Here is a 10,555-nt window from a genome sequence, read left to right on the forward strand (position 1 = left end):
AAGTCTAAAGAAAAAAGAGAAAAAAGAAATGAACAAAGCCTTCAAGAAGTATGGGATTATGTGAAAAGACCAAATCTACGTCTGATTGGGGTGCCTGAAAGTGAGGGGGAAAATGGAACCAAGTTGGAAAACACTCTTCACGGTATCATCCAGGAGAACTTCTCCAACCTATTAAGGCAGGCCAACATTCAAATTCAGGAAACACAGAGAACGCCACAAAGATACTCCTGGAGAAGAGCAACTCCAAGACACATAATTGTCAGATTCACCAAAGTTGAAATATAGTATGTGCTATAGTTTCAATGTTCACAATAATCCAAGTTCCAATGGCAGGGTGGCAGAGCAGAACGAAAGAGGCCACATTATGTTTGTGAAGTGTATATTTTTTAAGATCAGGGATTGAGAAACTGTAATATAAGTGATCAGTTAGAAAGTTCTTATGATAGTGCATGGCACGTGTCCTTTGCATCATCTGGATTTTCCGCATTTTTTTGTCTGACTCACTCCTACTCATTCTCCAGTCCTCACCTTAGTGGTCACTTCTCCCCGGAATGCCCCGACCCCTTAAGATAGCAGTGGTGCAAACACCAAAATCTGAACTTATAAATAGCCTCACAGGCAATACCTTGTCCTGTGCCATGCTTCACTAATGTAGAGGAAGTGAGAAAGAGTAGGAGAAAGGAGGAAAACAAATGTCATTTCCATCGCAGAGGCCTCAAAGCCAGTCCACTTGATTCTCTGGATTTCCTTTTCTGCATAACAGTGATGAAAGGTAGCGTAGAAAAGCCATTTGTCTGAGGCTTCATTTTGATACCTTGCTAGTCACTAAACTAAGAGTTGGATTCCATTCTTTAGTGTAGCCATTACCTCATAAATCCATACATAGTAGTGGTATTTATTTCCAATAAAGTGTCCATATAGATTAGGTATATTCTATTGACAATTTTATTAAAGTCCTTCATTTATCTTCCAGATAGCAGATTCTTTTCTTTTTTTAAGATGGAATCTCCCTCTGTCACCCAGGCTGGAGTGCAGTGGTGCAATCTTGGCTCGGCTCACTGCAACCTCCACCTCCTGAGTTCAAGTGATTCTTCTGCTTCAGCCTCCCAAGTAGCTGGGACTACAGGTGCACACCTCCACACTTAGCTAATTTTTGTGTTCTTAATAGAGACGAGGTTTCACCATATTGGCCAGGCTGGTCTTGAGCTCCCAACCTTGTGATCTGCCCGCCTCAACCTCCCAAAGTGCTGGGATTACAGGCGTGAACCACTATGCTCAGCCCCCAGATAGCAGATTCTACCAACCAAGTTTCATGAAGAGTTCTGATTCCTAGAGGTAAGAACTGAGGCTGGCTTTCTAGTTACATGTTTACTGGTAACCCTCTCCTTCCCTACAACACTTAAGCCCATTTAAAGAGTATACCCTCCCCTGCCTCCTCCCTGGATTGTAAGTTCCTTAAGATCATGGCTGTATCTTTTAACATCAAGTCTCCATGTGAGAAGAGTTCCTGGCATATCACAAATGCCATATAAACATTTGTATGTGAAGAAAGCTATTCTGTGGTGTCTGCTTTAATATTAAGAGATGGCTTGCCAAGGATTGCTAAGCAGATTAATTATCTAAAATGGAACTAGATTCTGTGGATAGCAGGTCCATTGGTGCCACCCACAGGAAACCTCAAAGCCACCGTACTGCCCCATAAACCTGCGGTACTTTTCATTGACGTCCAGTTTAGAGAAGTAATATGGAATATTATTCCGACGCAGATATTTCCTGAATCTCAACATCAGCTGCACCATGATGCCTCTTCTTCGGTATTTTTCCATGCTGTAGGCCATTCCTGCTTCACAAGAAGGGTCCATGGTTAACCATGAGATTGGGGCCCCCTCTGGGCCCAGCATACAGGCTGCTGGCAGGGCTCCTATGCAGCGGTTGATGTAACGCAGGCTCCTCTCATTCTTTCCTAGATTCCAGTTGTCATTTACCAGCCCAGAATGAGAGACATCCAGCTGGGCATACTTCAAATGGAGAGTTTCGCTGTAGAAAACAAACAAAAAAAGAGGCAACAACTTTTATCCCAACTCCTGTAATTTCTGGGTGCCATCCCAATCTAGAGATCCAGGCCCTCTTCTTGTTTAAAGACCCACCAGTGCAAAGTTGCATATTTTGACCATTGACAACCTTTATTCATCTCAAGAAATGAATTCATCCTCTCTTCATTCCAAAACTGATTTATGTGCATTACAAAAAACGTGCAAGGAATAGCAATTATAAATGATCAGCACATGTTTTTGTACCTCTCAAATTCATCATCTGGGTGGCCTGTCTCAACCCAGCTTTCAAGCTTGCTTTTATTGGAGGCATTGAGCTTCAGGATATCTTCCGTAATGAAGAGGCCTGCTCTCGAATACTCTACCTTCACTGAATTTGAAAATGCAGCCGCTCTTATCCCCTCACCTAAACTTTCTTGAAGACCTGGGAAGGAAGCCAAGAAAGCAATATTGTCAAACATGGAGTTCTCTACTTACACTACTACCATTTGATTAATACCTCAGTGCTTAGTAGCTCTCTGACTTGAGTTTACACCACAACCTGCTGGAGTCCTTGTCACACCACAGATTGCTCTACCTCTCCCAGCTCCCAGAGTTTCTATGAATTTGTATTTCTAATGAGCTCTCAGGTGATGCTAGTGCTGTTAGCTGAAGACTCAATTTGAGAAGCACTGCTGCTTGCCCATTTCTTCAGACCCATTACCTTGGATTCGGAGTCTCTGTTTCCAGTTTATGATCTCACAATTTTTCAAAACTTCTTGTGATTTTTGAGGGTCTTTGGAGAATATACGATATACATTTGTGTATGAATCCATGTCATCAGTCATCTCCTGTATAGGATGGTGAAAGGTCAGATCATTCCCTTGAACTTTTTCTTCACCTCTCACTGATTGAAATTATCAGAGAAATGAAAATTCAAAAGATAATTTTAACAGCAGCCCACACTAGCTTCAGTTGGGCACACGGATAATAAAAGCTAGGCCTATAAGCTACTGCTGACCTCTTGCCTGTGTAACGAGAGTTTGTTAAATATTTCACTGACAGGTACTGGTTATAAACCAGTTTATCAGATACAGAACAAAGACAGGATGAAATCAGTCACCCTGCACCAGGCCTTAAGATACCTCACCTTTCTCCCTACCCACTCAACCGCACACTTACCTAATTTTATACATAGCATCACTGATCACCCAGCAGAATCAAAAGATTGCAACAGTTGCTTCTCTCCCTGCTTCTCTCACCTCCTGTGACACACGTATTCCCCTGTTATGTATGCTGTGCACCCCATAACCTCCTGTGGGACACATTCTGGATTGTATTGAGTCTGTGTTGCTAGGTCCTTAAACTTGGCTCAAAATAAATTTAACTGTGATTTCTCTAAGTTTTAGTGCCTACTGTTCCACCAGACACCTAGAATCTACAGTGTCCAGGGCTTGGGCAAGATACTTTAGTGAATATAAACATTAAGAAGACATTGCCTTTTCCCAAGCCTACAGGATATCAGCCTATTCGAAGAGTGACACTTTCTTTACAGCCAGAAGCTCACAAAACAGAATGAAGTAACTGAATTTTTGGTAGGACTTTGGGTAATTTATGTGGTGTTAGACTCATGGGCTTAAAAGAAAGAGACTCGTGATCCCATTCTGGCAAGCCACAAACTACATGGAAAGATGAGTTTCTGTTTCTCAGGGGAAATATAAACAACAAGTGTGAGAGTTTTAGCAGTGAATGTATTAATATTATTTTGGAAATTGGATTGTTAAAGAGTAAAAGAGAAAATAGTGTAACTAATTTAAAGAAACCTTCAATAATTTGAGGGTGTTTTTATAAATGCAAGTTCCTGAATATGGCCAAAACCAAATCCTCAGTAAATTTAGAAGAGCAGATATTTTTAAAAACCTGATTTAAAAGAATGACCAGAAATAGCCAAGTAAATATTTAAGGAATTATAAAAAGAATATCAAAGTAAACTAGAAAAAGCAAATGGAACTATTTATAAAAATGAAAGCTATAAATAATGAAATGGAGAACAAGACAGTGCAAAGGACATATAAAGCCAAAAGTTTGTTTTTAGATGGCAAAAAGAGAGGAGAGAGTGAGGGATAAACTTCAGATAAGGCATTATACGGAAATAGAAGAGAAAGAGGAAAAAGCAAAAATAAAAAAATAAGCATAGAGTATGAGAGATGAAAAGGGAAACAGAGAAAAATACAAAAAAAAAATAGAAGCATGACAAATGAGAAAAGAAATAGTGAAAAAAAAAAAAAGAATTGTGACAGAAGATTATATACAACTCCAAGGCAACATATTTACTGATAAAAGAAATGGATGTTATCAGTCGAAAATAAACTATCAAAATTGTTCAAAAAAATAAAAATCCTCAACAAACTAACAGAACATATCAGAAATTGAATTAAACATCCGCCATTTAAAAAGTGGACACGGATTATGGCCTCCAGCTCCATCCGTGTTGCTACAAAGGACATGATTTTATTTTTTTCTATTGCTGTATCTTATTCCATAGGAATATATGACCAAGTTTTTTCTATCCAATCTACTATTGATGGGAACCTGGATTGATTCCATTTCTTTCCTACTGTGAACAGCACAGGAATGAGCATACAGATGCATGTGTCATTTTGGTAGAATGATTCATTTTCTTTTGGCTGATTACTTAGTAATAGCATTGCTGGGTTGAATGGTAACTCTGTTTTAAGTTCTCTAAGAGATTTCCAGGCTACTTTCCACAGTGCCACAATCCTTAGCAAATTAATGCTGGAACAGAAAACCCAATATCGCATGTTCTCACTCACAGCTGGGAGCTAAGCATTGACCATACATGGACATAAATGTAAGAACAATAGACACTGTGGACTACTAGAGGGTGGAGGGAAAGGGGCTGGTTTAGAGAACTACTTATTGGGCATTATGCTCACTCCCAGGGTGATGGGATCTGTCCTTACTTCAAGACTCAGCATCATGCAATATTCCAATGTAAGAAATCTGCACATGTACCCCGTGTATCTAAAAGGAATGTTGAAATAAAAAATAAAGAGTAGCCAAAATCAGATTATTTTATATTTAAATTCGACATAAGCCAAAAACAAACACATAATTTTAATAATAGACTTTGGTAACAGAAGAAAAAATCCTAATGCCAAATCTAGTAAAAAAATAACAAAAAGAGAGTTATTGACCATATTCCCTTATAAATACAAATACAAAAATTCTTATAAAATATTCAGTAGTATATCAAAAGAATGTGAACATGAACAGTTTGTTTTAGAAAGGCCAGAATGGCTTTGCTCAAAAGATCTTTTAGTGTAATAAATTAAAGGAGGGAAAATTACTTGAGTATATAAACTGCCAAAAAGAAAAGACAAAAACGAAAGAACATAAAATTTACCCTCCATTCTAAATATAAGTTCTATGAAAGTAGGAAGAACAGGAAAATGCTCTAAACCTGTAAAGACAGAATCAAGTGTATTTCCGAATGTAAGTTCTTACCGTTATTTCATTAAAATGAGGAATGAGACAAGGATAGAACTATTATTATTGTTAGTTGGTATTATTTTCTTAGTTGTACATTATGCAATAAGGCAAAGAACTAAAAGCCAAAGTAATTTGGCAAGGAAGCAGCAAATTACTTTGTTTGTAGATTACAGTATTCCACATTTAGAAAATCCTAGAGACTTTGGCAAAAAACAAAAACAAATAAAAGCCCACACACAAAAAGCAGGATTTTAAAGAATAGTGTGACATATTTGGAAATCAAGAATCCAAATAAAAAGCAATAACAAAATAAGAATGCTCAGAAATAGAAAAGGAAAAATAACTTAATAATATTAACAAATAGTATAAAATACCTAAGGGTAAACTTAATGAAAAATTACGTAGTTTACCATAAGGAAAACAATAAAATTTTACAAGATGGCATAGAGCAAAAACTGAACAAGTGAGAAAAAGATCATATTTCTAGATGAAAAAATTTAGTATCACAAAAATATTAATCCAAAATTATCTAAGAAAGCTCCTCCAATACCAATCACAATTGCAATAGTTAGTAGGGGTAGTTGGTGAAGATCTAGAAAAATTAGTTCATATAGCTCTTAAGTTTATCAGAAAGTAAGAAAGAGATTGGTGAATGATTATTTGCTTTATTAGATATTAAAACTTACCACAAAAACAATGAAATAGCATGAGAAAAGACTAGAAACAAATACAGAATTTGATACAAAAGTATATAAACATGTTATATGACAAAATAGACATATTTCAGTAGTGGAATGACTCATTTAATAAATAGTACTAATGTAATTAGCCGGCCATAAGGAAGAAAAATATAAAAGAATGTTAATTTATGCTATTCAAAAATATATTCCAAATAGAATGAAGTTTGAAATGTCAAAAATAAAAATTAACTCAATGTAAGACAAAATAAGAAAACACTTGTATGCTCTTGGAGTAGGAAAAATCTTCCTAATTATTAATAGAAAAACAACAAAACCTCAGAAGTCATAGTGAAAAAAAAAATGCTTGATTATATGAAAATTAAAAATTTCTTTATGTCAAAATCTCCATCAATCAAATAGAAAATAATTATAACATGGGCAACAAATTTGTAGCATAAACCTTGTGTCAGTATTACTAGTATCCAAAACACTTACAGAATTTTAAGAATGACCAAATCCCCAGTGTAAAAATGGTCAAGCAATATAAACACTTAAGAAGTAACCCCAAATGACTGATAAACATAGGAAAATATAATACGTTCAATATCACCAATCAGGGAAATGTAAATTAAATCTACAACAAGATGCCATTTTTTGCCCATTAGTTTGGCATAAATTAAAAGAAGAATAACATTCAGTGATGGTGAAAAATGTGGGAAACAATTCTTCCACACACTGTTAATGGAAATAAAACTGTGAAATCCTTTGGGAAGGTAATCTGGCAGGATAACTTTGAGTTGGAGATATCCCTTTTATAAATCAATTGTACTGAGGAAAGTTACCAGGATGTAAAGACATGTATACGAGGATGTTTACTGAAGCATTTTTTGTAGTGACAAAGAAGTATGAACAATTTGAATCCAACAGCAGGAGAAAGACTGACTAAATTGAATTGCATTGACTCTATGGAATGCAACAGCTATTAAAACAAATATGTTATTTGTTTCACCCAAAGAGATTTCTATATGTCAAAGGCAAATTAAAAAGTGATGACAGAAGAGATCATCAGTGAATATCCCTTTGTGTTAACATGGGCAAGGACACTGACTACCCCAAGGGGTAGGAAAAGAGGAGAGGAGGGAAGTGGAGGTGAGAGGTTATTAACTTCTTAAAATCATGTCGTATTTTTACACTTGTATAATCAACATATATTATCTTTGTGATTAAAAACCAGCAAAGAAAAAATTATTTTTTCTAGATAAATTCTCCTGCATATCACCTTAAAAAGGTCTTATTAAAAATTGGATTGACTTTCAATACTGAAACGTCGTATGTAATGGAATTAGACTAGTTGAATGTATTTCCAAGTAAATTGCAGCATATTTCCTTCTTTCCACTTTTTTAGTCATATATGTGTGGTGTGGAACATTTATATTTTAATATTTTTGTTTATTGACTCACTTTATAAAAACTAGCCCTGTTCAAAGTAGCACATATATAAAATTATGGTTTGATGCTATAGTTACATTGCTAAAATACACATAATAACTACTAAGTTACTGAAGTAAAAAGAACTATTTGACCTCCTACATTTATGTAGCCTATCACACTTTGAAGAAATTGGGCCATGGATTAAATAAACTAAGCACTATTCTTTGATTCCAAATTGTCAGGAAGCCAGGAGATCAAAAGAACATTCCTAGGGAAGGTGTTAGGCTCAGCCTGGTTCCCGCTCCCTTTACCCCTTTGTTCCTCAATGTAGGATTACTTTGTCACTTTCTGCATCCCAATCCCGACCCAGCTTGTAAACTAGTCTAGACCTGGGGTGGCTTACTATTATTTGGAGGCTCAGCATCTATACTTACATGAAGCTGGGCTGACCATGAGACTTCATAGTCTACTAACCAGACATGCAGAAAACAGATATAAAAAGAGGAAGTCTTTAGGGCAAAAAAACCAGACCTAGGTTTATATTACTACTTCAGCTTAACCGTTTATTCCTTGTGTGTCCTCAGCCAATAATGGCTAATTATGGTAAATACTATTTACAGTTATGTGCTATGTACTAAGTCTTTGACGTACAGTATCTCATTTAAACCTTGTGTAATCCTCTGAAGAAAGTCCTCTTATTTTTTCCCTTTCTAATAGATGATGAAACTCAGAGAAGGGCCTATGGTTACATAGCTAGTAGAAATGGCAGAGTCCACTGAACTTGAATTCAGATTGGGCAATGCATATATGCATTTGGTATCCAGCAGCTACATGACTTAATATTTCTCATTGTCATTTCCTTATATCTACATTGGAGATATTAATGCTCACTTCGTAAAATTGTTCTGATGATGACACTCACTAACAAGAGAAGTGCTTCGACATAGTTGACACACAGAAATTATGAGTCCCAGAGTCCCTTCCCTGATTCCTGAGAGGCAACTTGTTTTTTTCTTTTTGTTCTTTTCAGACAAGGTCTCACTCTGTTGCCCAGGCTGGAGTACAGTAATGTGATCTTGGCTCATTGCAGCCTTAACGTTCTGGGGTTCAAGTCATCCACCTCAGCTTCCTGAGGAGATTGCAGTATAAGCATGCACCAACATACCCGGCCAATTTTGTTTATTTTTTGTAGTGATGAGGTCTTACTATGTTGCACAGGCTGGCCTCAAACTCCTGGCCTGAAGGGATCCTCCTTCCTTGGCCTCCCAAAATGCTGGGGATTACAGGTATAATTCACCATGCCTGGCCCTGAGAGATAATTTTTTACTGGTAGACTTCTGCTCTGGTTTCTGTTTCTAAGTCACTGTTCTGATATCTCAGACACCCAACTTTCCCTGTAAATTGGCCCCGTTCAGGCCCTGCAGGTGACCCCTGCAACCTCAAAGGGTACTTAATCTGCCAGTGTCAGCCTTGTTTTTCCCTCCCCTTGCCCTTCCACCCCCTTTCCCAGATGTGTCTCATGCTTAACTGGAAGGGAGGGAACACGTGGCACTCATGCAAGGTGCCAAGCACTGAAGAAGTGTTTTAAAATACTCGCATTCCCTTTCACTCTATAAAAGCAGCCCTGATGTCTCAACTAGTCAGTTCCTCAGGCCCTCTGGACCTGCCTGGCTCCACCAGTCCTTGTCTGTGTGCCTACCTGTTTTTGAGGCCGGATAATAACCATCTGATAGTCGGGCCAGGAGTCCACCAACACCTCCATGTTGAAGGGGTTCCCGTGATTGATGTGATACACAGAGCCGTACACCTGAAGGAGGGAAGGAAAGAACTAGAAGAATTTGAGATCCCCAGAGATGAGGATCTGGATGTGAAGAGAAAGAGAAAAGTGGAAGTCAAGAGACAGTACTGAGACCAAGTCAGTGAAGGTGAGATGAGCAGCATCTCCAGGACCATGTTGATGGACGTGAAATCACCAGCAAGCAGGCAGAACTCACAGGCAGGTGTCCTTGTGATACCAAAAAGCTACTGTGCACTAGCTGGGCACTTGGCAATGCTCTTAGCATTAATATTGTATGAATTTATTTAGAGTCCACAACAACTTTAAGAAGTAGGTGCTAATATTATTCCCATTTCACTGATGAAAAGACTAAAGGTAAAGGCACAGAAAGGTAAAGAAACATCCACAAAGCAATCCGACACTCCCACTGTTCCCTCACCTTCAGGGATTCGGGGATGCTACTGGCCAAGGATTTGTATAGGGTCAGCAGCTTCTGGGAGTTATCCAGTAGGATCATTTTGTGGGATGCTTCAGTCCTTGAGCCCTTCAAGAAGAAACTCTGAAAAGATAAGAAGTGAAGGAAAAATGTTAAGGGACCAGATGAATTTAAAATGTACTTTTTACATCTCCATTTAAGTAACACTCATGATGTAGGTACTGTTAGTGTCATCTTCATTCTGAATATACCAAAGCTCAGAGAGACTAAGTAAATTTCTCAAGTTCTTACAGAGATAAATGCCAAAGTCAAATTTTAAAACCACATACGAATGGCTCCAAAACCCATGCTCTTCCTCCCTGGTGGAATGAATTAAAGGTGAAGATTAAGAGTTATGTGAGGTTCTCAAATGCCTGTAGCAGAACACTCACCCACCAACATCATAACTTTTTTCTCTGTATTTTGGTCATCAGATGCCTGAGAAGTCTTCTTTCATCTGGAATAGAAAATGTCAGCCCTCTGAGAACAGTTGTGACTGGAAAACTCAGAGCAGTAGATGGCACAGATTTTCTTTAGTTTCTTTGAGCCAAATATTGCAGACCAATGGCCATTTTGGAAGTTGTCATAGTTACATTACAAAATTTTTTTAAAAAAGGTAAAAATTTTTGACACATATCTATAATTTTTC

At 37.5% G+C, this 10,555-nt stretch overlaps 1 protein-coding gene across 1 annotated transcript; it reads right to left on the bottom strand.

Annotated features, from left to right (window-relative positions):
• Positions 1-1,619: 1,619 nt before the first annotated feature.
• Positions 1,620-9,948, bottom strand: LOC105530754 (glycine N-acyltransferase-like protein 1). Its single transcript, XM_011968424.1, has 5 exons — positions 9,871-9,948; positions 9,354-9,461; positions 2,755-2,881; positions 2,298-2,475; positions 1,620-2,037 (listed from the first exon to the last, which is right to left on the bottom strand). The coding sequence occupies exons 1-5, from the start codon at positions 9,946-9,948 to the stop codon at positions 1,620-1,622; spliced, it is 909 nt and encodes a 302-aa protein (XP_011823814.1).
• Positions 9,949-10,555: the final 607 nt, after the last annotated feature.

This window comes from Mandrillus leucophaeus, unplaced genomic scaffold (genome assembly GCF_000951045.1).
Source record: "Mandrillus leucophaeus isolate KB7577 unplaced genomic scaffold, Mleu.le_1.0 Scaffold842, whole genome shotgun sequence".
Lineage (NCBI taxonomy): Eukaryota > Metazoa > Chordata > Mammalia > Primates > Cercopithecidae > Mandrillus > Mandrillus leucophaeus.

Excerpts from the sequence above, each read along its gene's own strand:
- LOC105530754 (XM_011968424.1), bottom strand. The coding sequence starts at position 9,948 with ATGATCCTACTGGATAACTCCCAGAAGCTGCTGACCCTATACAAATCC. Across the intron at positions 9,462-9,870 it reads GCATCCCCGAATCCCTGAAG|GTGTACGGCTCTGTGTATCA; the intron begins GTGAGGGAACAG and ends TCCCTCCTTCAG. Across the intron at positions 2,038-2,297 it reads CCAGATGATGAATTTGAGAG|CGAAACTCTCCATTTGAAGT; the intron begins GTACAAAAACAT and ends TGTTTTCTACAG.